Raw genomic sequence first — 27,566 nt, 5'->3', positions numbered from 1 at the left:
TAATTTATGGATATCTAACTAAAGTGTGCAGGGTTGAGGGAGAGGCAAATCCAAGTTCAACAGAGATGCAGAAGTGAGTGGAAAAAAAAGAGGTCCTAACTGTGGAAGACTCCTTTGAGAAGATATTCCTTCAATAAGACTTCGAAGGCGGGGAGAGTGATCATCCGATGGATATGAAGAGAGAGGATGTTCCAGGCCAGAAGTAGGATGTGAGTGAGACATCAGTGGTGAGATAGATGAGATCAAGGTACAGTGAGTAGATTGGTATTAAAGGAGCATAGTGTGGGGCTGGATTGTTATAGGAAATCAGGAAGGTAAATTTGGAGGAGGCAAGGTGATTGTGTGCCTTAAAGCTGATGGTAAAGAATTTCTGTTTGATGTCATGGTGGATGGGTAACCACTGGAGGTTCTTGAGGAGTGGAGAAACATGGACTGAACATTTTTGTAGAAAAATGATCCGGGCACAGAGTGAAGTATGGATTGGAGTGAGAAGAGACAGTAGGCATGGAGGTCAGCAATGAGGTTGATGCAGCAGGATCAAAAGGAGGAATGGGATAAATACTGGATTAACATGGTAGCAGTTTGGAGGGAAAGGATAGGATGGATTTTTAGCAATGCTAGGAAGGTTGAACCAACAGGATTTAATGACATATTAAATAGCGTGCGGTTGAAATGAGAGAGATGAGTCAGGGATTCAATACCTGTTCTCCCTCCTACTTAGACTGTGAGACCCACAAGGGACATGGACTATGCCTGACCTCATTATTTTGAATCTATAATGATGCTTAATACAGTGCTTAGCACATAGCAAGCACTTAACAAATACCACTGTTATACTGGTGGGATCAGATTGGGCCCATCCACAGTTTTGAATTTGTGCAGATGTAGCAGGATTGAGGATGACTGTTTAATCCAACCCTTTCTCCCCTATCACCTCCCTCAGGTTGTTGAGAAGGAAGGGAAGTTAATCAACAGTGAACTTTTATTGAGTGCTTATTGGGTGCAGAACACTGTACTAAGCTCTTGGAGAAAAAAAACAACTGAGTTGGTAACATGTTTCCCTGCTCACAATGATCTTATAGTCCAGAAGGGAGACAGGCAGTCTTGAGATGGTCATCACATTCAGACTCTCAACAAAATCAGTCATGCGTCAACTGGTCATCGATACACAAAGGCTTGTTGAATGAACACAAGTACACAAGAAGTTTCCCTTTCCTAATGAGATGTGTTTTGATCCATTTCAGTATACATCTGCTCTGACCTACGACGCTGTTCAGGTGATGACAGAAGCATTCCGAAATCTGCGCAAGCAGAGGATTGAAATCTCCCGACGGGCAATGCTGGAGACTGCCTTGCAAACCCAGCAGTGCCCTGGGGTCAAGGAGTAGAAATAGAAAGGGCACTAAAGCAGCGTTAGGCATTTCTGGAACAGCACTGTGGTAACTTGCAAACTTTGTCTGTGAACATTTTCATAATATTTCAGCCACCCTGTAGGCTGATTGGTTTATTACTTTCTATTCACAGGAAAGTTGATATCAAAGATTCTATGATTTGGAGAAAGACCTATAACACAGATTAAAAAGAAGTATATTGAGGTTGTTTTAGGGGCACTTTTTGCATATGATATATGCCTTGTTGAATTTATGGTGATCCTTTATTTATCTTTAGGTTCAGGTGGAAGGATTAACAGGAAATATAAAGTTTGACCAGAATGGAAAGAGAATTAACTATACAATTAACATCATGGAGCTCAAAACAAATGGACCACGGAAGGTAATTTTAATCCTCAGCCTCCTTAAATGCTTTCTTCTTCTGGAAAGGTAGGTGATTCAGCTCCACATTGAGAAAGTGGTCTCAAAGACATCTTTTCTCATGGTTATGTTTTAATGGTCTGATTGCACTCACAACGTTTTTCTGAATATAAATGCACTTATCAATCAACTGTATATATTTAGTGTTTGATGTATGCAGGCTACTTAGGAGAGTACGACATAACAATATAACAGACACATTTCCTGCCCACAGTGACCTTATTTTATTGCTGGTAAATACTGTGAAATTACGGATGATGTTCAAAAACTGTAGAATGAATTGCTTTGATTTTTTGTTCAGAAAAAGAAAAAAAAGAAAGAAAAGAGCTATTAGTCACTGACTTGTTAGCTAGTGATCCAGAATGTCAAAAAGTAAGTTGGTGTAATTTGATGGTGAATTGCCATGCTTCCTTTACTTCTTTTGGAAGTCCACCTTGAAATTTCTCTTTTAGTGCATATTTCTGAATAGTTTTTTATCATTTATTTATACAGTTGCTACATCTCTCCATAAGCCTAGTTAGCTAAATGTATCTGCATTTTAGAGTTTGACAATGTCAATATTGGAAAATGGAAATTTTAGTGTTATTGGAACTATTTTCAGATTGGATATTGGAGTGAAGTGGATAAAATGGTTGTGACCCTCACAGAAATCCCTTCTGGGAATGACACGTCAGGGCTCGAGAACAAGACTGTTGTTGTCACCACGATATTGGTAATTAGTCCTTATGTTCTTGGTGTGTGAATGTGTGTGTTGTGTGCAATTGTGTGTGGCTGAGTGTGTTTATGTGTGTGCCTGGAGGGAAGAGACGTATGCATGTGTGAGTGCACACATACCCAAGCCTGAGTTCTAGTTACAGTTGAAATGGCTGCTTCTCATCTTGTTATTGAACTGTTATTGTTATTAATCCCACATTTACTATTACTTGGGCTTTTCCAGAACAAGTGGTACCAGGCTCCAAGAGAGGGGTTCCACTAACCTATCCAAAAAAAGTCTTAGCCATCATCTGATAAAAGGAACAAGTAGGAATCACTCCCCAAGTTAAATGTGAAAAACAATGATAAATAAATCTTTTCTCACTCTGAAATGGAATCATCTAAAGCAGAAACTCCAGTCTCTCTGAAGCTTCCATTGTGAATCTACAGCTAAGGGAAGCAGTGTAGATGTAGAAGAGACCAGGCTGGAGCTCAGCTCCAGAAAAAGAAAAGTCCCAGAATGGGTGTTCTAGTTGGAAAACTGTACAGCTAGGGCAGCAGTGATGGCCCCTTGAGTTGGGCTAGTTTCCCTACCCAAACAGTCCCCAGGCCCAGGCTCCCCACAGGCACAGTTGCCCTTAACGCTTCTTCCTGTGGTGGCAGTGGAGGCAGAGATTCCTATTAGAAAATGTTTGACTTTCAGCCCCTGTTCATAGCATCTGCAGTGGAACACTGTGGGGCATTGACTTTCACCACTGGGTCCCTTTCTGGAGGCCCAAAAGATGTGCTGTTCAGAACAGGACAGGTCTTATATTCAAGTAGCTTTTTGGCCGGCCTACCCCTAGCCAAATGCAATAGTAATCTTAGGCTCTATTCAGCAGGTGCCTCTGCAGCCAATTCATTTCTTTTTCTATTTTAAGCCAAAGACCCAAATTTCTTTATTTTTAAACATCACTATACCGGCCCTATACCACTCCTGAAATAGTTAGCAATGCCATTCAAGGCATCAGGGGTTTTGCTCTAGGTGGTTTTTTTGCTTCTTTTCTCCAGTAAGAACTGAAAGGAGAGAAAATTGATTTGACAGTTGAGAGAGAGAGAAGTTTTTGGTTGGGGGAGTAAGCATATGACTTACTGCCATTTAACCACCAACACAATCCTCACTGTTCCTGAAGGCCCAGTCCCATTGCAGAATTTAGGATTCCCGTGATAGAGACAGTGAGAAATGTTGAGTCCATTTTTTCTCTGGGAGCCACTGCACACACACCGAAAGGCACATAGCCTTTATTCAATTATGCAATGCTCCATCCACACTGAACCAAAAGAAATGGAAAGAGATATTGGGGAGTAGGGGAGCAGGGCCAAAAATGAGATCTCAAGATGATAAATTTTAGCTAGAACCATCTTGTATGCAAAATAGAAAACGTAAACAGTATTTGAAAGGGCTCTTCCAGGTCCCTCCCTTAGAGAGGATCCCAATGGGAATGATGCAGGAGCCATTTGAAGATTCCTCAGATTCATTATGTTTGAGTGCCATCAGTTCATCTTGTAAAACAATGTATATTAGCATGCAAGCGTCCTGTGCCAGTAAATATTTTTAAATGTGAATTGTGAAGTGAATGCAAAAATCAGTGATCTAGGAGGCTAGGTGTTCCTTGTTTTATCAATTAGGAAACATCTTTGTCGAATAGGTACTGTGATTATACCACTGTGTTCCATCAGCTAAACCCACAGTTTGTCGTTTTAGGAATCTCCGTATGTGATGATGAGAAAAAATCATGAAATGCTCGAAGGCAATGAACGTTACGAAGGCTACTGTGTGGATTTAGCTGCTGAACATTGCTAAACCACTGTGGGTTCAAGTACAAGTTGACGATTGTCGGGGATGGCAAGTATGGGGGCCAGGGATGCAGAACAAAAATTGGAACGGGATGGTTGGAGAACTCGTTTATGGGGGTAAGAGCAACCTTTTCTTAACTTGAGTTATTAAGAACACAATGTTAGCTGTCTTTTCTTCCCTGGACAGTACATCTGCGTGAACATATCTTGCTAGAGGGGTGGCAACTATTATTTGTGTGAACATTTGAAAGATTAGCAGATGAAGCCAAGTTCAATATCCAAATGCACAGATAGGCCATATGCATGATGATCAGTCTGTAAAGAGCAAGTTAGGGAAGTGGAGTTGAAATGTAAAGGTATACCCAGAATAGTCCAAGTTAAGTGACCGTGCAATAAAAAGCCAAAAGGAGGGAGGCTTTGGGGAGGGGTGATAACTTTCTGTGTGTTTATCCATCACTGGAGCTTTAACAGTGAATCATGTGATTGCTGCCATCACTCTGCTATCTTCTCTTCATCTATGATCACAGGAATGTAACTATCACTCTTCCCCACTCCAGTGGCTCTAGGAGCTCTGACCTTCCTTTGTTTCCCTTGCAGAAAGCCGATATTGCGATTGCTCCATTAACTATTACACTGGTGAGAGAAGAGGTGATTGATTTCTCAAAGCCATTTATGAGCCTCGGGATCTCTATCATGATCAAGAAGCCTCAGAAGTCCAAACCAGGAGTGTTTTCCTTTCTTGATCCCTTAGCCTATGAAATCTGGATGTGCAATTGTTTTGCCTACATCGGGGTCAGTGTAGTTTTATTCCTGGTCAGCAGATTTAGTCCATGATGAAGTTGCACACAGAGGAGTTTGAAGATGGAAGAGAAACGCAAAGTAACGAATCAACTAATGAATTTGGGATATTTAATAGTCTCTGGTTTTCCTTGGGTGCCTTTATGCAGCAAGGATGCGATATTTCGCCAAGGTTGGTCACTCGCCCGTTTCAGCTTTGTGCATTTTAGGTCTCATGCGGATGCCCGTGGTGCTTATAGAGTCACTCCTGAGAAGAATCCAACTGCCGACTTCCTGTCTGACTGGTTTCAGGCCCCTTGAAGGACAGGCCCTGGTGATTGGCTTCGGTCAGGGAAATATTTGGTCAACATGCACCCGCCCACGTTGATCATGTATTTCCCGGGTGAACTTATTACGCACCAGGAGAGGCTATAAAATGCATTAAGGTTCCTGTCATGTCCATGCCTTCTTGGAGGGGTACCGTGTTTTTGCTGCATATTCCCATTTTACAGACTGATCCTTCAGTGCTGTATGACTGGCGAAAAAAGGGTTGCATGTTATTCAGAAGCTGAAAAAAGGACACCTTCCCTCAAATACCATTCTGAACAGACCTTCCCACTCACTTAATTCTCTGTCAGAGGAATGTGGCAGGAGAATTCAGAACAATTTCATGATTTTAGGAGAAGAGAAACTGTAATACTGAGTTATTTTTGGAGGAATTTAGAAGATAGTGCCAGGCAGAAATGAGGTCTGATTTATAAAAAAAAAACCTCAAACATCCTATGGGATAGACTGGGAATATTATTTTAATCAATCAACCATTTTCCATTCTACAGTGTACAGAACACTATACTAAGCACTTATGGGCAGGTTAGCATGACTGCTAATTCTACTGTACTGTGATCTCCCCAGTGCTTAGTACAGTACCCTGAATATAGTAAACATTCAATAGACACCATTGATTAATTGGGAGAGTTAGAAGACACAATCCCTGCCTTTAAGGAGTTTACTGTCTAGTGACTGTGGAGTTAGTTCAGCCCCATGTATTTCCAAGGGCAGTGTAAGCTTGTAAAACATGGTGACAATGATTTAAATGAATAACTGGCATGAATTTAAACATCGTGAAAATAACCACTGCAGCATATCATAGATCTAAATGGAAGGGAAAAGGGAATAGTCTTGTACTTTGCTTTATGCCCCATATACGTATCAAATATTAGAGGAACATGTAGATAAAGGACCTGTTGTTTTTCCAAATATTACTGCCCATTCTCCTCTTTAAATCAATCACTGGTATTTCACTCCCTCTGCTTTAAGTACCAGATCTACCACCCCAACCCTGACTTCTATCCTTCTCTGCCATCTCACATTTCCTACCGCCCCCCAGATATATCTCTTTGGATAGCTCATGGACATACTTCAAACTTAGCATGTCCCAAACGGAACTCCTCATCTCCCAAACCATGTCCTCCTTTCAATCTTTCCCATCACTGTTGACAGGACCACCAACCCTGTTTCACGATCCCATAAACCTTGGGATTTTCCTAGATGCTTCCCCCTCATTCAACCTACATATTCAGTTTGACACCAAATCCGGTTGGATCCACCTTTACAACATCTTTTTTGAATTCTGCCCCTTTCTCTCTGCCCAAATTGCTAATATGTTGATTCAAACACTTATCCCGTCCTACCTTGGCCTTATTCTTGATTCATCTCACTCATTCAACCCAAATATTCAATAACACTAAATCCTATCAGTTCTACCTGGATAACATCACTAAAGCCTATCCTTTCCTCTCCAACCAAACTGCTCCCACAGTTTTCCAAGCACTTGTCCATCCCACCTTGTCTATTTCATCAGCTTTCTTGCTGACCTCTGCCTCCTGTCTCTTCCCTTACCACCTGACATTTTTCTGAAAAACATTTAGTCCATATCTCCCCACTCCTCAGAAATCTCCAATCCATCTACCACATCAAACAAAAACACCTTACCATTGGCTTTAAGACACTCAATCATCTCTCCCTTTTCTACCTTACCCAACTGATCATCTGTTACATCTCAGCCACACACTTCACTCTTTTTATGCCAATCTACTCACTATAACTTTATCTTGCCTATCTTACCTCCTACTCCTTGCCCACATACTGGATCTCTCTCCTCCATCACATCTGACATACTATTACTCTCCACACCTTAAAAACCTCCTAAAATTACATCTCTTCCAAGAAGATGTCCCCAACTAAGCTCTTATTTCCCCTCTTCACTCTGCCTTCTGTATCACCTATGCACTTGGATCTGCACCCTTTAAGATCTTAATATCAACCCCATTCTCAACCCTATGGCATTGTGTATATATCTTTACACCTTGATATTTTCCCTTATCTGTAATTTATTTCAATATCTGCCTGCCCCTCTAGACTGTAAGACCTTTGTGGGCTCAATCAATACTACTGATTGATTGCCTGTTAGGTGAATTGATCTTGAGTTTGTATAGGATGTGAAAGCTGGAGAACTCAAAACATGATTTCACTCTTCAGGAATATCTTGGGAAAGCAGAATAATTATTTTCCCTCTGCATTACATCAAGGAATTTTTCCATTCTGGAATTAATGTTTTTGGGGTAGTTTGATGGCAGTTCCTGTTATAAGCAAGTGATGCTAAATCAGATGATACCTGTTTGCACTTCCATAGTTTTTAATGGAGAAGCACTATTCACCTGCCTGAAGCATCTTATTCAGTTTCATATAAAGTTTCATCCTCTGTCTTGGTTCCCTTAATTTGCATAATTGGCTAATATAGAAGTTTTCCTTTTCATAAACCTCATATGGTGTTTAAGTTGTGTTAAAAATGATAAACTAGAAATTGGTAAATACTAGTCTTCCTAATAAATGAAGCCCTTTTATTCAAGGAATAGTGGCACTGGAAGCTATTCTGTGAGTCCTCAGGAGAATAAAGACAAAGGGGAATGAAACTCATAGAACTGTTTATGGATAAATATGGAAGAGGCAATATCTGAAATTGTTAAACCATTTTCATTGCCCTTAAAAATCCAATTTTCAGTCCATAATGTACTCGTGAAACTAATAAAAGATTTATTTTAAGCTGAAATATTGTTTCATGGCAACTTTAAAGTTGGGTGATCAGTAGGGCAAACTAAACTAGGCCCTTTCCTGAAAATTTATTTGGGAATTTTATATTTCTAAACTTCAGATTAAAAATTGGAGACAGAGTTTCTACTGACTTTTTAGCTGTCCCATTGATATAAAGGCTAAGAGGAATTGGTGCTTCCATAGCTTTTCACCCTAAAGGAACTATACCACAAGAACATTAAAATTCAAGTATGTAAATAATTTAATTCTAGCTACAGCTCAATCCAATAATCTGAAAGATGAAACAACAATGGTATACTCTTTTTAAAGAGTGGAAGAAAAAAATGTTTGTTTCTGATTAGATTTTTCTGCTTATTTCCAGCTAGGAAAAACAGATTGAATTTTCCTTTTCAGAATCAACTTTCTCAGGTGCACCTAGAAAAATTATTTGTAAGTGCACCAGAGAAGTTAGTATGCAATTTCTGAATTCTTGATTATAAGTGGGATTTGGCAGATTAGGTAGCTAAATGTATTTTAAAGATTTAAAGCTATTATGCCCAGTGTTTTCTTTTTTCTATTATAGATATCTATACATGGGTATATGTAATTTTTCCTTTCCTTTTTATATGCACACTTCAAATTTTCCTTAAAGATTTCTTTATAAAAATTTAGTCTGCATTTTTAAAAAGTAATTTTGCATTAGAACAGATTAAATGCTCTATTCCAAATAATAATAAAGGGAAATTATTGGGAAAGGGAAATAATTTCTTGCCCTTGGTAGTTGACTGTGATAACATGAAGTCAAAACTAATTTCCATGGAAAACAAATTTTGGTTTAAGGGATACAAATGATCAGGTGCTATTTGTCCTGTAAAAAGAAATATTACTTACCACACTATTAAATCTTCAGGGGTTATGAGGTAGATAATGAGCACTTTAGCAGTAATGTGTTTAAATAATAGAGCTCGCAAAATTTAAAGAAAACATTCATTCTAACACATGACTAGGAAGAATCTATAGTTTAATTACACCCATTGTTTTATTTTCTATCCCTCTTTAGTATTCACACTTCAAGTTTTCCTTAAAGCTTCCTGAGTGTAGGCTTAATTCATCAATTTTAGGGCTTTAGTTTTGAAACAGAACAGCTTACCTACAGTGTCTTGACTCTTGTCTCCTTAATTAATGAAGGACAGTAAAATTGGCATGCTTTACATAATGACTTTTGCAGATTATATTAACAAAAACAGTGTTTTCTTGAGGGGTTAGGTCACTCCTTTGTGAAAATCTGATGTTTTGAAAAAAAAATCTTTTTCCATTCCCCTTCAAGGCTGGCATTGTCTGTGAAATCTCAGGTCTACCCAATTGAGAAGAACCTAATTGCTCAAGAAAACTCTGTCTGGAAAACAATGAAATAATTGATCTATTAGGTTAATGAATACCATCTGTCTCAAATTCACTTAGATTACTGCTTAATTGTTCACACCAATAGAGCTCCATCTATGTCTCTGTTTAACCTTTTTTTTAATTTAATGATTTCAAAGCCCATTACTAGGTGACAGGTCTTTTTATATTACTCAAAATTGATTTACAATCTCACCAGGTTTGTGATTTTCCTGTTTTGTGTGCTTTTTTCTTAAACTGAATCTCAGTAATTTTAAGTTCTAGAAAATGTTTAACATGGTTTTCCTTGAGTTTTTTCTGTTTTCTTCCTTTTTTTCTTAAGCAGGAGGTGCAAAAGAAAAGGTCTAAGCAGCCCATCTACTGAAGTTAAAGCATCAAATTATTATTTTAAGGATGATATCACATGTCTTGCTTGTAATATCAGTTTGTTTCATGTTCTGTCTTGAATACTGTTCAGTTATTGCATTTTAGAAAACTACTTTGGATCTGTTTGTGATTATTATTATTATTTTTTATTGATACTCACCTACCCATCAAACTGCCTCAACCCAAGATAATCTGGTTCAGTGCACGGTGCCAACAGCTTTATAGATCATTGATGGATACAAATCTTAGTCTAAATATTTCCCAAAGAAAGATAACCACAAAATATTATGCAACAAGTGGTTTCAATTGTAACTTTGTACTGGAATTTACTGGTAATCTTTGATTCTCTTGTCCAGATTTTCTGTTATTGACAGACATTTGAAACAGTTTGCATAAAAGCTTAGTGAATTAAACTCATTCAGTATTTGGACCGCTGTATTTCATGGAAGTCACAGACCTGAAATCAAACACTAATCAATGGTATTAATTGAGTGCTTACAGTGTGCAGAGCTCTGTGCTAAGAGCTTATGAGAATACACTACAATAGAGATGGTAGTGGTCACGTTCCCTGACCACAAGTAATTTACAGTCTAGAAATATAGGACCATGATTTAAAGTTACATTTGTAGAGGTAGCAGAATTTATCTCCTAGTTAGGCAACAAAGTGTTTTGGTAATTTTTGGTTTTATAGAAAGCCGAGATGCCTAAAAGGAAAATCTGAAGAATTCCCCTAGAATGTAATTCAGTATTTGCAAAAAAGTGATGATTTATGTTCCTATTAGGACATTCATTTCATTTTACAAATCCATTTCATACTTGTTATTAGATCCCTGTCTGGGCGCATTGTTGGAGGTGTGTGGTGGTTCTTTACCCTGATTATAATCTCATCCTACACGGCTAACTTAGCTGCCTTCCTGACGGTAGAGAGGATGGTGTCTCCCATTGAAAGTGCTGAGGACCTTTCTAAGCAAACAGAAATTGCTTATGGGACATTAGACTCTGGCTCCACAAAAGAGTTCTTTAGGGTAAGAAATTCTGCTTTCATAGCTTCCAATGTTGGTCTTAAAATCTTAACCTATTTAATCTCTTGTTCCTCCACTTTAATGAAAGGTTTGTATGAGAAAGTCAGCTAGCTGGAATCCCTATTTCATACACATGTTTTTCCCTTGTAAATGCTGGCTTATATTTTTATTCCCAGCTAGACTTATTGAAATTGAATTGTCTGATGTTTCAAGCAAATTGTAGTATATATATTTAGATTGGATTTTATTGCTTCTCAGGAATGATCCAGAACATTAATATCGGTCAATTAGTATTGCAATGTGTAGAAATTGGTCTTGAAATGTGTTAAGCTTTTATTATAACATAATAATGTTCATGGTTCAATCAATGATTTTGAACACTTACTGTGCCCGGAAGTTACACCTCACTGCAATGCTCTCTCCAAATGATATTTTCTGAAATCAGATATGTGTTTCAACTTTAATAGTTAGCTAGCAGTGTCACCTTTCTGACACTGATGAATATTTACAAGGTCCTGCTCTAAAAATGGTAACCTAATATCCTACAACTTGACTGGTTTGTAATGACTAGGCTTGGAATGTTGGCATTTTTCTGGGATCTCCACATGAAGAAGAATTACATCTGCAGGGTTTTTCTTTTTTGTTGAAACGTATTTCTAAGTTCCCTTTATTATTTCCTCCAATTAATTAATGTCTCAGCTAGTTTTGATTAAATGATCCGTTGGGTATCTATACGTAACATTTCATCAAATGATTGAGCTTGATGAGCGGTAATATGGTCCAGGCCCTGGAAACCAAGGAGTTTATGACTAGACCATCGAGGATATTGATGTCTTTCAGTGATGAAGATTTCATATCCTAAGCAAATATTGAGTGTGCTGAACATTCTTTCCTGATGTTCAACTGAATAATCATGCTACATTATAAACCATTTCCTCCTGGGTTTTTTTATGGTATTTGTCAGGTGCTTACTATTTGCAAGTCACTGTTCTAAGCTCTGGGGTAGAAACCGGCTAATCAGGTTTGGACATTATCCGTGTCTACAAGAGGCTCAAAGTCGATCCCTATTTTTCCAATGAGTTAACTGAGGCAAAGAGAAGTTAAGTATCTTGCCTATGTAGCACAATAGACAAGTGGTGGAGCCAAAATTAGAACCCAGGCCCTTCCGACTCTATCCACTAGGCCATGCTACTCTAGCCACACTGCTCTATGTACTAGGCAACAATGTAGTCTGTGAACAAAGAGAACATAATAGTCTCTGTCCTCTTAAAGATCCTTTAAATTCCTGGCAATTATCATCACCACTAAACTTTCTCTTTGCTGGGCCAAGCAACTCCAATTCCTTAGTTTTATCTATTTATTTACATCCTTTCCATAATCACATTTCACTGCTTTTGAACATGAGATGACTCATGTCAGTTTGTCATTGATTGTGACCTGCAGATTGATCTTTTGCCCAACAACTATTTCCCTTGTCACCTAACTACCCCTCTCTCTTCCCACCCCCCACCCCCGACCAGTGATTGTATCTATTGAGTTTCATACTGAAATTGTAATAAAAGTTTTCTAATTTACCAAAGACTGTTTAAGGTCTGCTGAGCTATGCATTATCTTTGATAATGCTCCCACCCCAGGGGTTTCTCCTGATGGATGGCCTGAACCCTGTCACCGATGTTGTCCCTTATCAGATCCACATGTAGATGCTGAGGCTGCTGACAATACAGACTCAGGTGGGCTGAAAGCTCTGACACTTCCAGTAATGCCAGAGTCCTTCATTTTGGTTTGGGGCCTTCACCCACTTGGTGATGGTGATTTTACTGAGCCTAGACTACTCTAGGGAAGGAAGCCACTTTCTCCTGCAAGCTGGGTTCAGGAACTGAATTGGGCTGAGTTGTGCAACTGGCAAGGTAGGATCTGGTAAACTCATCTGCAGTTATTCACTGTCTATTCCTGCTCTGAAGCCTCTGTCCTAGGTCTGGCTTCCCACCCCCCTCCCCAACCACCTCCCCCTATCCTAAATCAGGAGACTGGAAAGGGATTTGGAATAGTTGGGAAGCAAAAGGTTTAAATATGCAGGGAAAGACGTGGATTCTTTGTACCACGGTGATCATCATAATGACAATATTGTTGTACACTGTGCTGTGTCCTGGGGTAGTTACCAGGTCAAATCCAGTCCCGTCCCACATGGGACTTGCCCAGTATCACACAAAGACAAGAGAAAGGGCTGGGATTAGAACCCAGGTTTCTGATTCCCAGGTCCATGCTCTTTCCACTAGGCCATGATGGTTCTCTGTAGATTTGACAATTCAACTATAAAAATGAATGAATTTTAAGATGTTCAGAGCAGCTTTGATTTCCCCTGCAAATCTTACCTTCAATATTATAATATAGGATTAGTGTTGAAACTATAATACCCACTTGCAAGAGAGATAATATCCAGGATATACTTCCATTGCATGTTTGGGAATTCATTATTAATTAGACAAATATGCTATGCTAATTGAGAATAATTATATAAAATAATAAAATAATAATAATCTGATTTTCAGCTGGAATTCCACAATGAAGCCATGCTTTCTGTTTTTTTTTTATTCAGACCAAGTTTTAATTTTAATTTGTTTTAAAAATTATAATCGTCCCACTGCCCAGCTGAGGTGATGCAAGTCTCTTTTGGAAAGAGGATGCTAAGGGTATTAACATTTTGTTCTGTCAACAACTATTCCTACTCCAGATAACTTGAGGCATGGAGCAATTCTGGGAAACTATAAGGAAATTTCAGCCAGTTGAAGAGGTCGATCTGCTTAAGGATATTGGCCACACGGAACAGAGAGCACTGAGCTCTTTGATCTTTCTCAGTTTTCTGTTCATTTCTAGCAGAACGTGTTTCAATTTGAACTCTAAATATCCATGGGGCCATCCACTCCCCAGAGAAGTTTAGAAGAATTAGCACATGCTGGGAGAATTGATAGGCAGAGTTCTGCCATACTCCTCTTTCACTCTGCTTAAATCCCAATGCTCTCTGCCATTCAGTCTAAAGCATGCAAAGCAAAGCAAAGCAATTGTGGTTGTAGGGAAAGTTGAAACACCAATGTTTGCAGGTGTGAGGTGCAGGGGAAATGATTCTTCCTCTTAGCACAAATGTACCATTCATCATGTACTGTCTCTTTTCCTGGAGTTTGTGTTTATAACCGTTTATTCATCTTAGGGGAGGAAGAGATGATGGGAACCAAACTCAAAATATATGCATACATACATGCATATGTATGTATGTGTTTAATTTTGTCACTGCTCATGGCATATTGACTAATTTAGACTTCAGTAAAGCAAAGTATGAATAACTGTAACTGTCATTTGCAGCTCACTTCTTCCCTGAATCAATCAATCAATCAATCATATTTTTGAGAGCTTACTATTTGCAAGGCACTGTATTAAGCATTTGGGAGAGTACAGTATGATAGAGTTGGTAGACATGTTCCCTACCTGTGAAGAGGTTACAGTCTGAAATCTGGATAACACAGATCCATAAAGTGGATAACACAGATTTTGCTAGAATCAATTTTTTATTTGCCTGAATTAACAACTACCTTTTAATATTTGTTGTATCAGAGTATAAAGTTGTGGCTGGATCATTATTAGGCCAATTTCTCCATTAATTCCTTTTAAGGAAAATAATGGAGACTTCAAGGAAAATACTCAAATGTGCAATAGGAAACCGATGGACTCGGAGACATTTTTCTACCTGGAATGTTTCACTAAACATTTTGATGGCAATCTTGACTCCTCTTAATGCAATTTAGGCATTTATGCACTGGCCTAGGGGTGGAGGAGGGAATATAGTACTTTCTTGCCCTTTCTTGAGATAAAATCTGTCCCTACTCCTCCTTGTAATGATAGCACAAAGATTTAACCAATCCCTGAAGCCCACCTCCTTGACTATCCACCCAATCCCCTGGCATCCTGCTCTACTATGTAGAGGATGTCAATTTTTTTTGATAATATTTATTAAGCACTTACTGTGTGCCACTTACATAGTAAATGATGGAGTAGATACAAGTTAAGCAGGTTGTCACAATGCATGTCCTGCATGGGGCTCACAGTCTTAATCCATATTTTACAGAAAATAACAATAATAATAATAATAATGTTGGTATTTGTTAAGCACTTACTACATACAGAGCACTGTTCTAAGTGCTGGGGTAGATACAGGATAATCAGGTTGTCCCACATGAGGCTCACAGTTAATCCCCATTTTACAGATGAGGTAACTGAGGCACAGAGAAGATAAGTGACTTGCTCACAGTCACACAGCTGACAAGTGGCAGATCCGGGATTCGAACCCATGGCCTCTAACTCCCAAGCCCAGGCTCTTTCCACTGAGCCATGCTGCTTCTCTGAGGCACGGAGAAGTTAAGTGTCTTGCCCAAGGTCAAATAGCAGACAAGTGACAGAGTTGGGACTAGAACCCGGGTCCTTCTGACTTCCAGACCCAGGCTCTATCCACTAAACTATGCTGCTTCTGGATTCAATTATAGATCCTGGCCCCTGGGGTAATCAATCATCAGGATGTCAGGATAACAGCTGACAGATTCACCAACAGAGGGCCTGATTCACTAGCAATGTGGAGTCTGTTTGTGTGGGCTCATCCTGTTTTCTAAAAGTGGTCCCTATTATCTGCCTTCATACCAGTTTTTTTTTAAAGGTCCAGGACAGTTGAGAACATTGAAAACTAAAATTTGCCATCTGCTATATTTTAGTAGCTATTCTTCATGTGTAGGGAATGTAACTTTTTTTTATTGTGCCCTCTCTACTTAGCAGTTATTTATTATCACTATTATTTCTAAATTATTTTCCAATAACACAGTTTTTTCCATGTTACATTTTCATCCCCACCTAGATTAGGAACTGTCATATATTCACTTTCCAGAAAGTTCCAGAGGTGGGGAATTTGTTTTATTCTTTGGAAGAGATTTGGAACCTGAGATAGAGAAGCTAAATAACTTCTAAGAAGACCCATATATAAAACAGTAGAACTGAAACTAGGAGCTATAATGTTGGTCTGCCATGGCCTTACTCTAACTTTTGACCCAACTGTTTCATAACTTTGCACTTCAAACTGGAAAGAAGGAGGCTCCCATAGACTCATTTCAGATGAGAATTGGATTACCTTTTTCTCCTTTCAAAGGTGATCATTAAAAAATCCTGATCAATTAATCAATTATATTTATTTAGCACTTACTGTATGCAGATCTCTGAACTAAGATGTTAGAAAAGTACAATATGGGAGAGTCCAATAAACTAGATTTGGTAAACACAATCTCTGTCCTCAAGAGGCTTACAATCTAGTGGATATTCCTTGTCTGAAAGGCATTTTGAATTTTTCAAGTCAAGGATGAATCTAGTAGAACATATGAATTGTCATGAGTTACTGAGAATGATGTGCACTCTTAGCTCAACCCTAATCAGTTTAATATGTCTTTTTGACATATGCAACTGAACTTGTATGCTCCCCATGTATTTCAAGGTCAAATCATTTTATATCTATATTTTATATAGGAAATTTTCAGAATTAATCATTGATAATTTGGGGCTTTATTTCATCTTCTGACAGAGTGCTAAATTGCCAAAAAAACTACCCAAATTCAAGTGACTTTAGAAAATTGGATTAAATTTGTAAGATCAGAGATCAGGTGATCTCTGCAGTCTTTTCAGCTTGAGGACACTGGAAAGCTTAAGACTTCCTTAAATAAGCAACTCTGAATGGGCTTCAATAACCCCTGGGTTTTGTAGTTCTTTACCCTTTAAACAACTCAATTTTCCTTTCCCATTCTACAGACAAATAGGATGGCACTGAATCTCTAAAGACATTTACTAGGCTTGGGAGAGACTCTGCCGACAGTCTTTGATGGAAGTTTCAGCTGACTTGTGGTTGGATTTTCAGTACAGAGAGAGGAGAACTTTTGAGATTCTCATTGTCACTCCTTTGCCTAATTATTGAACATATTAAGGAAGCAATTAGGATTCATTTTTCTCAGTTCTGGACACATTCATGTAATGGAAGGAAGAATGAATATGGTATCAGATCCATCAGTGGTATTTATTGAGTGCTTACTGTGTACAGCACACTACACTAAGCACTGGGAGAGTACAATGCAACAGAGTTAGACTTGTTCCCTGCCCATAAGGAGCTTACAGTTGAGGGATGAAAATGGTTTAGTTGAATGTATCTCTGGGGTAGTTTGATAAAGAGACCAATATGGTTCCATTCTAACCAAGGCTAGACCTAATATGTTAAATCAAGAATTATGAAATGAGCAAAATGGTATTTATTTACATTTCCCTGACTTAAGTTTCTTAGTCTTGCTGTCATTTCTGCCACTCCTATGATCATAAGCAAATGGTAAATTGACTAGTAAAGAAAGTGAAATTTGCACCTGAACTCTTCTGAGCTTGGGCCTTCATGAAAAAATTGGGATCCTAAAGGATATATGGGAGGGTACTGCTTTCTATCTCTTGCAGGCACTGAGTTAACCATGCCACTCCATGGCAAAGTATTTTGGACTCACTCTGCCAAATGTCCCCAAATCACTCTCCTATCAGGACAAAGGAGGAGAGAGGAGGGGACTCTATTGCCCTTGTATACTACTATTATGAGTTCAGGTCACACAGTACAGTATTCTTGGGCTGTGAAAAGCTGGCATGTTTACAGAAGGGGTATTTCTTGGAGCTGGCAGAATAGTGGCAGACTGAAGTTGTCTACTCTCTTAGGAACAACACCTCTCACTTCTCTGTTAAAAGCCTTTGAATTCAAGCCCTTTTCCAGTCCGTAAAATGCCAGCCAGAAAAACCACGGCCAAGAATAATAGCAGAAAAATGTTATAATCGTTTTGTGGATTATTACCATTTTAAATAGCTAATGAAAGCTTCCTGGACCCCAGCCCCTCCTGGCCTACAGGCAAGAGGAACAGGCGTTTGGAAAGCCACCTTGAGCAATTCCATGCTCTGCTCCCTCCCCATCTCTCTTTTGGCCAGGACATATTTTCAATCAATCAATCATTGGCATTTATTGAGCACTTACAGAGCACAGTATTAAGAACTTGGGAGTGCGACACAACAGTGTTGGTTAATGCAAACCCTGCCTTAAGGACCATACAGTCTAGGCAGAGAGATACATTAAAATAAATATCAGATATGTACATATGTACTGTGGGGCTGAAGGTGGGGTGAATACCTAGTGCTTAAATGTATAAGCGACACAAATGGGAGAGGGAGTAGGGGATATGAAGTCTTCATCAAGGAAGGCATCTTTGAGGAGATGTGATTTTAATAAGGCTTTGAAGGTGGAGAAAGTGGACATGTAGTGGACACGAAGGGAAGAAGGAGTTCCAGGCCACAGGGTGGACATAGGTGGTGGGTCTGTGGCAAGATAGATCTGATTGTGGATTAGTAAAGAGCCTGGTGTTAGAGGACTGAAGTGTGTGGACTGAATTGTGGTAGGACATCAGTGAGGTAAGATAAGAGTGGGCAATCTGATTGAATGCTTTAAAACTGATGGTAAATTTTTTCTGTTTGAAGTAGGAGGTGGATGGGCAATCACTGGAGGTGTGGGGAGATGTGGACTGAACATTTCTTTAAAAAAATAATCTGGGCAGCAGATTGAAGTGTGGATAAGAGGCAGGGATGTCAGTGAGGAAGGCTGATACATAGTCAAGCTGGGATGTAATAATCATATTTACTAAGTATTTATTGTGTGCAGACCACTGCAATAAATACTTGGGAGAGTACAATATAACAGTTAGTAGTCACATTCCCTGCCCACAAGGAGCTTACGGGCTAGAGGGAAACTAATTACAATCCCAGAAGCCCTGGAAGTTTCACCAAAATGTAACCCTCCAGATAGCTTCCACTTGTAAGCACAATAATTTTACCTTATCTCCTTAATGCTGTACCCACAAGGCATTATGCTGCAAATATAATAATTGCTTGGAACAGTATAGTAGCAGTTCATATGGAGAGGACAAGTTGTATTCTTATAATATCGGGAAGGTTGAACAGACAAGATTTGGTGACAGATTGCATGTGTGGGTTGAATGACAGAGATAAGTTTGAGGATAATGCCAAGGTTATGAGCTTGTGAGACAAGAAGGATGGTGGTGCTGTCTACAGAGATGGGAAAGTCAGAGAGAGGACATTGCTTGGGTGTTCTGTTCTGTTCTGGAGTTTTTAGACATGTTAGGTTTGAGGTGTTGATAAAACAGTCCAGTAGAGAGACCCTGAAGGCAGGAGGAAATGACAGGGTGCAGAGGAGAGAGGTCAGGCTGAAGAGGACGATTTAGAAGGTCATGGAGTGCATGAGTTCTCCAAGGGAGTTGGTATAGATGGAGAATAGAAGGGGGATTCATTAAGGATCACTTTTCTCAGGTCAATTTTATCTCAAACCCTACTTTATTTGCTGCCCAAAAGGAATCTGGTGAAATTGATTTTTAATTTCAGTTGTGAAGTGAACAGCGGGAATTCATCTGTCACCTTTTCAGACCCAGAGGAGTATGGACAAGTGAAAATTGCAGCATCTGTGTACAATAAGGACAAAGGAATTAGGCAGTTTGTCTATGGGAAAGGAGTTTGTTTCGATTAAGAAGGGAATCATTTGAACACAAATTTAAAGCAATAAAAAAGAAAGGATCCAGGTAATTTCACACACTTTCCCGTAGAAGAACATGCTTAGGCAATTTAAAATTTGAAACCCAACTTGTCCTTGAACTTTGTTGGAGATTTACATTCTTTAAAATGTCAAAAGAGCTGGAATTAACTCAATGTATGTCAAATGAAAAAAGGAAAAGGTGAACAAACGAAAGAGAAGACATATATTACATACACTCTAAAAGAGTAAGTACACATATTTTTTAACCACTCAATCTCCAAGGGCTCCTTCCCTCTGCCTTCAAACATGCCAGTCTCCCCATCCTAAAAAAACCCGCTCTTGACCCCACTTCCCCTCCAGTTATCGTCCTATCTCCCTACTACCCTTCCTTTCCAAAATCTTAGAACGAGTCGTCTACATCGATGCCTAGAATTCCTTAACTCCCATTCTCTCCTAGACCCCCTCCAATCTGGCTTCCGTCCCCTCCACTCTACCGAGACTGCTCTCTCTAAGGTCACCCATGACCTCCTTCTTGCCAAATCCAATGGCTCCTACTCCATTCTGGATCCTCCCTTGGACTCTCTGCTGCCTTTGACACTGTCGACCATCCCTCCTCCTCCATACCTTATCTCACCTTGGCTTCACGGACTCTGTCCTCTCCTGGTTCTCCTCTTACCTCTCTGGCCGATCATTCTCGGTCTCCTACGCTGGAGCCTCCTCCCCCTCCCATCCTTTAACTGTTGGAGTTCCTCAAGGGTCAGTTCTTGGCCCTCTTCTGTTCTCCATTTACACTCACTCCCTCGGTGAACTCATCCGCTCTCACGGCTTTGACTACCATCTCTATGCAGATGACACGCAGATCTACATCTCCGCCCCTGTCCTCTCCCCCTCCCTTCAGGCTCGCATCTCCTCCTGCCTCCGGGACGTCTCCACCCGGATGTCGGCCCGCCACCTAAAACTCAACATGAGCAAGACTGAGCTCCTCATCTTCCCTCCCAAGCCGGTCCTCTCCCAGGACCTCTCCATCACCGTGGATGGCACGACCATCCTTCCCGTCCCGCAGGCCCGCAATCTCGGTGTCATCCTTGACTCGTCCCTTCTCGTTCACCCCCACACATCCTATCCGTTACCAAGACCTGCCGGTTTCACCTCTACAATATCGCCAAGATCCGCCCTTTCCTCTCCACCCAAACGGCTACCTTACTATTACGGGCTCTTGTTATATCCCGGCTAGACTACTGTGTCAGCCTTCTCTCTGACCTCCCTTCCTCCTCTCTCGCCCCGCTCCGGTCTATTCTTCACTCCGCTGCCCGGCTCATCTTCCCTGCAGAAACGATCTGGGCATGGTCACTCCCCTTCTTAAACAAACTCCAGTGGTTGCCTATCGATCTCCGCTCCAAACAAAAACTCCTCACTCTAGGCTTCAAGGCTCTCCATCACCCTTGCCCCTTCCTACCTCTCCTCCCTTCTCTCTTTCTACGCCCACCCCGCACGCTCCGCTCCTCTGCCGCCCACCTCCTCGCCGTCCCTCGGTCTCGCCTATCCCGCCGTCGACCCCCGGTCACGTCCTCCCGGGGGTCCTGGAACGCCCTCCCTCCTCACCTCCGCCAAACTGATTCTCTTTCCCTCTTTCAAAACCTTACTTAAAAATCACCTCCTCCAAGAGGCCTTCCCAGACTGAAGCTCCTCTTCCCCCCTCTACTTCCCTCTGCCATTCCCCCTTTACCTCTCTGCAGCTAAAGCCTCATTTTCCCCTTTTCCCTCTGCTCCTCCACCTCTCCCTTCCCATCCCCACAGCACTGTACTCGTCCGCCCAACTGTATATATTTTCGTTACCCTATTTATTTTGTTAATGAATTGTACATCGCCTTGATTCTATTTAGTTGCCATTGTTTTTACGAGATGTTCTTCCCCTTGACGCTGTTTAGTGCCATTGTTCTTGTCTGTCCGTCTCCCCCGATTAGACTGTAAGCCCGTCAAACGGCAGGGACTGTCTCTATCTGTTGCTAACTTGTTCATCCCAAGCGCTTAGTACAGTGCTCTGCACATAGTAAGCGCTCAATAAATACTATTGAATGAATGAATGAATGATTACCTGAAAGATGATCTTGGGCAGGAGGGAGTAGAAAAGGGTAAATTGGGAATAGGGGCCTAGTGAACGTTTCTCTGTGCTGCTGAATACATCTCCTTTCTCTTGCCCTGTTCAGTTTACTTCCTACTCCTATACCATTCTCTCCTCTTTTCCCAAAAGTCCTTTTATTTTTTAATGCTCCATCCCTAAAACACGCTGCAATCCTTCCAAGACAGATCCAGTTGCACTTTTGCATTCATTTAAAAGAACATGGAAAAGAACACGATAGTGAAAAGTCCATCTGTCTTAGGGAGAGTTTATTCATTTACCTAAAGACAAAGTATTATGGTAAAATGGAATGATAATCTTGGGCCCTTAAACCTCTAGACATCAGTTTCTACATCAATTGATTGGGTACAGCGATTCTTGTCTCTGTCCCCTTGTGGTCCTCCTCCACCCTACCCATTGTCCTGTGATTATTATTATCATTATTTATTATTATTTATGGAATTTCTTAAACACTCTATGTGTCAAGTACTCTTCTAAGGACTGGGCTAGATTCAAGTTAATCAGGTTGGCCACAGTCCCTTTCCACATGGGGCTCACAGTCTAAGTAGACAGGAGATAAGTTAATAGAGACATAAGTTAATAATAATAATAATAATAATGTTGATATTTGTTAAGTGCTTACTGTGTGCCTAACACTGTTCTAAGCACTAGGGTAGAGACAAGGTAATCAGGTTGTCCCACTTGGGGCTCACAGTCTTCATCCCCATTTTACAGATGAGGTAACTGAGCCATAGAGAAATTAAGTGATTTGCCCAAGTTCACACAGCTGACAAGTGGAGTCAGGATTAGAACCCACAAGACTCCCAGACTGACTCCCAAGCTCATACTCTTTCCACTAAACCACGCTGCTTCTCATAAGTTAACATAAGTAGACATAGGTAAGTTAAGTGCCTTGTACAAGATCACACAGCAGACAACTGGCATAGCTAAGATTAGAAGCACACAATAAATATGATTGTTCAATTGATTAGAACCCAGTTCCTCTGATTCCCAGGCTCATGCCCTTTCCACACTGCTTCTGTAATGAAATGATTTATAAAATATTGTGTGAAAGGTCTAGTTCACTTTTAAAATAAATGATCATTTACTACCTTTTTATTATATTTTCAATTTTATAAAGCACAACTGTTCTGGAATTCATCACTTTTTAAAATGGAAAGTTGAAAATATCCCCTTTTTTAGCTATCATCTTTTCTAAGTATTATTACATATAATTTTTTTACCTTAGAGGTAATGTAATACCCTGAAAGTTATAGATTGGAAATGCTGCAAAGAGTTACTGTTTTCTTTTTTTTCCCACAATTTATATTTTCTTGTAAGTGAATGAGGATTTAACAGAAAGTAACATGCACTGAAAAAAGTAACATTGAATTAAAATACTCATTTTGTTGATCACAGCTGACAATAATAATTTTGGGTACATTGGACTTACATTTAATTATTCATTCAATCTAGACATTAATCAGGAGGGAAGCGAGTTAGATTCTCATGAAAATAACATATGTAGCTCAAGCCTGCCTTTATTTCTGTTTTCTTAAATATTTTTCCAAAGATGAATTATGCTTTCAGGGAATTGAGCTTTCAGAGAGGGATATATTTTCTTTTTTCATAGAAACACTTTGATTGGTGAACATTTATTTTGCTTTTGTGCAGCTGTAGGAAAAAGGAAGCATCTAAGGAATAATTTTCCTGAGAACATGTAATAATTTGTTGTCTGCAAATATTACTTGATTTTGTTTGTAATGGCAAATTGTATGACAAAGTAGAACACACAGTTCATGTCCTACATGGGGCTCACGGGCTAAATACCCATTTTACAGATGAGAAAACTGATTGAGGCATGGAAAAATTAACCGATTGCCACAGGTCATGCATTATGGCATGAGGGGCTTACAGGCAAGAGGGGGAGAGAGACATTAGAGCAAATTCTGGGTATGTCCATAGAGATATGTACACAGATATGCATAAATGCACATGTCCATAATTTGTTTTAATGTTTTCATATATCCTCCATACTGAGTACACAGTGTTCCTTTGCTGTGTTTGTTTGGATTTTTGATGTGCTTGGTGCTGTTTTCACTTGGCCTTGTTATCTCATGATGTTCTTGAAGCATCTTCTTAAAGAGAGCCACTTCTCCTTGAATTGCAATGCACCATGCTGGTCCCTCAGTTTACATTTGTCTTCCCATCTGAGGTTTTATTCTACATCCTTTAAACACCTTCTTTCCCCTGTTTTTGGCTGCCCAGTTTCATCTCACTATAGAGCAAGTGGGGCATACTGTCATTATCCATGCTCCTCACATATTCTACTGCTTCAGGACTTCTTTGTTTACTATCTGGTCTTGACACTTAATGTTGAATATGTGCCCTAAGTGACACTGATGGAATTACTTGAAGAGTTGGATATGGCATCTCTCAGGAAGGGATAGAGATATCACAACTGAGGAGAAACTTGTACTGAACCTCACCTTCAGAGACCTCCACTTTGATCTGAAGCCCAATATAAGGTTGCCATTACATTTTACCTGGCAACCTCTCAAAGGCAGAGCTGGTGGTCTTGCCTTGATTTTCTACGTTTCTGTCTATTGTTATAGTTTTGGTCAGTGTGCTGTTTAGGTGACAGAATTTTATAATGGTAGCTACCTCCTCATTGCTAAAAAAGATCTTTGGTTATGTATTAAGTTTCCAATATGTTCCCCGTTGGCTCCAGGCTTAATAGGCGGTAGATTGAATTGATATGTAAGGGTGTTTACAATCATTTCCATATCTTTTTGGAGATGGGCTTCTAGGGTGCTGTTTCCCACTTGAATCATTATTATTATTATCAATCGTAGTAATGATTCTGATTATTAAGTGATTATTATGTGTCAAGTACTTGGGTAGATGCAAGTTGATCAAATTGGACACAGTCGCTATCATAAACAGGGCTCACAGTCTGAGAGAGAGGAAATCAAAGAATTTCATACCCATTTTAGAGATGAAGAAACAGAGACAGAGGAAAGTTAAGCGACTGGCTAAGTACACAAACACAGCAGGCAAGTGGAAGTGCTGATTTGGGAGTCTGTGTGGCCTAGAGGACAGAGCACTAGCTTGGGAGTCAGAAGGGCTTCCCCACCTGTCTGCTGGTGATCTTTGGCAAATAGCTTACCTTCTCTGTGCCTCAGTTACCTCATTGGTAAAGAGGGGATTGAGACTGTGAGCCCCATGTGGCACATGGCCTGTATCCAACCCAATTACCTTCAGCCTACCCCAGTACATGGCAGGGCACTTTGTAAGTGCATAACAAATACCATAAAAAAGATTCTTCTGTCTCTGGTGCTGATAATGACAATTACATAGATTATCCATCAGAAATTGGATTATATACGGTACACCCAATTCTCATCTAAGCAGTCATGCTATGATGAAGCTCTTAAAATGTTAATGACTCTTAAGAAAGAATGGTGAGATACTTTAATATTTGCTCATCTCATCTTTAATTTGAAAATGATGATTATGATTGTGGGCAGGGAATGTATCTGTTTTTTATTGTATTATACTCTCCTAAATGCTTAGTACAGTGCTCTGCATGCAAAAAGCAATCAATGAATATGAGTGAATGAATGATGGCATCTTTGATATCCTGTGATCTCTACTCGGTGGTCCGTATTGTGAAGAAAACTTTACTTTAGTGTATAATCATTATGCTTGCAAAATGTAGTGAATTTTCTGAAGAATTTGTCCAATCCTTATTAGTTTTTTGAAATGCAGTTGATCTAGCTAATATACATTATAGCGGTATGGTACATTTGTGGGCTATTATCTCTTTTGGGGCCCCCCCATAAAGTTCCTTAGTAGAATTGGCTTGAAACCCCCTCAAAAATTATGAAACACCTTCAATAATAAACTGTTATCTCTAAAGAATACAGTTTAAGAATCTGAAAAGAGGGAAGATAGTTTTATAATTCATTCATTGTTCTAAATAAAACAACTAAGAAATAGAAAACATAAAATAATCTGTTGGTACAATACTTCATTATCAAAGATTTCTTTTATGTGATTAGCTATATGGCCCTCGAAAATGCATATGAGCTAATATAACCAGGAATGATAAATATCCACAATTCCATGCAGCCACTTCTGAGGTATTGGCTGCTTTGTTGATTCCACCTTTCTCTTTTTCACTACATCCAAGCTTGACATACCAGAAGAGGAACAAACTGCCTTTTAATTTCCTTACCAAATAGAATGCTCCTTGTTGTTTTATTTACTTTATCTCTCTGATTGCAAAGGAGTAAGTCTTGTGATTTGGCTGCAATATCAATTGGGTTACTCTCCTCCTTTTTGTTAAATGGTTGTTCTGTCTTCAGGTTTTCAATTACTCAATGAGGTAATTACTTTTGTATACTGAAGAGTTTGTAAGAGATTTTGTGCAGCAAGGGGGTTTTATATTTGATCAGGTTGGTGATTTCAGTGATTTCTATCTGTTCATAACTCTATTACTTTGTGCAGTCCTACAAAACTGATTTTACACTCCTTTCAACATTAGTGGGGGCCTTGTATAACCAAGTAGAGTTGAAATGGGGGTTTTGTATAGCTTGGCAACAATATCCCTTTTTATAGTCTTTTAAAATGTTCATGTTCATCTGGCATGTCCTTATAGCAAAGTAGAGCTTGGAAAGGAGTAGCAAGGGAGTATTGAATGTTGGCTTTAATATTGAATATTTTAGCTTATAGCAATTAGCATATCTCTGGGTGGAATGTGTGGCATTTGGGGAAAAAAATTCCAACATGCATTATTAGTCCATTTCTTCAAGTAGAACACACCAATCAAACAATCAAGTATTTATTAGGTACTTACTGTGTGCCAAGGACTGTACGAATTGCTTGGGAAAGTATGATATAATAGAGTTGGTAGGCATGATTCCTGACCACAGAGAGCTTACAGTGTAGAGGGGGAGACAGACATCAAAATATATTAGAGATGGGAGAAATGGAGTATAAGAATACCTCATAAGTGCTGGGAGCTGGGGTATCAAAGTGCTTAAGGGGTACAGAGAAGGGAAAGTGAGTAGGGGAAAAAAAGGGATGTCAGAGAAGGCCGCTTGGGGAAGAAATGTTTTAAATAAAGCCTTGAAGGTGGGGAGAGAAAACAGAGTGATGGTCTGTTTTACCTGAAAAGTGGGGGAATTCCAGGCAAGAAGGAAGACATGGGTAAGGGGTGGGTGGTGAACTCCTTGAGAGCAGGGAACATGTCTACCAACTCTGTTATATTGTACTCTCCCAAGTGCTTAGTACAGTGCTCTGCACACAGTAAGTCCTTAATAAATACCATTGATGTATTTATGGAAATAAATGAAATTGAGATAGAGCACTGTTTACTCTGTCAACAACCATGTCAAATATTTCACGAGACGGGGCTTTCTCTCCTTCCCTGAACAGCCAGATTTACAATCTAAAGAATCTCACTAAGAAGAAAGGCTCCCTGCCATTTGGCCTAAGGGTTCCACATCTTGTTCCATTCTGTCATTATTAATTGTTTTTCCTTGGCCCACACTAGGAATTTCCTGTGCTTGAGGTTTCATGGATGAATCTTGAAGCTGGATGGTGATGCTCTCTCTTCTCTTATTTATCTTTATAAACCAAGTAGTTTGTATCCCACTTTCCAAATATTTATATTTATACACTCCTGTTACGGCCCAATATTCTTTAAAATGTATGCTTTTGCTTTCAGGAGCAAGTAAGCATTTTTGTTTTCCCTAGAAAATAGATGTATATTGAAATCATTAGTTTTATGCTTAAGTAGAATTTTT

At 39.5% G+C, this 27,566-nt stretch overlaps 1 protein-coding gene across 1 annotated transcript in view; it reads left to right on the top strand.

Moving 5' to 3' along the window:
- GRIA2 (glutamate ionotropic receptor AMPA type subunit 2) overlaps positions 1–27,566 on the top strand; it is a 104,248-nt gene that overhangs the window by 68,962 nt on the left and 7,720 nt on the right. The window contains 10 exon segments of the mRNA XM_029076656.2: positions 1,245–1,329; positions 1,332–1,409; positions 1,667–1,773; positions 2,413–2,523; positions 4,249–4,338; positions 4,341–4,407; positions 4,410–4,456; positions 4,938–5,171; positions 5,174–5,310; positions 10,801–10,999. Coding sequence (XP_028932489.1) covers positions 1,245–1,329; positions 1,332–1,409; positions 1,667–1,773; positions 2,413–2,523; positions 4,249–4,338; positions 4,341–4,407; positions 4,410–4,456; positions 4,938–5,171; positions 5,174–5,310; positions 10,801–10,999 — 1,155 coding nt within the window.

Source organism: Ornithorhynchus anatinus, chromosome 12, assembly GCF_004115215.2.
Source record: "Ornithorhynchus anatinus isolate Pmale09 chromosome 12, mOrnAna1.pri.v4, whole genome shotgun sequence".
In the NCBI taxonomy this organism is placed as follows: domain Eukaryota; kingdom Metazoa; phylum Chordata; class Mammalia; order Monotremata; family Ornithorhynchidae; genus Ornithorhynchus; species Ornithorhynchus anatinus.
This window is presented reverse-complemented; position numbering and strand designations above follow the sequence as displayed.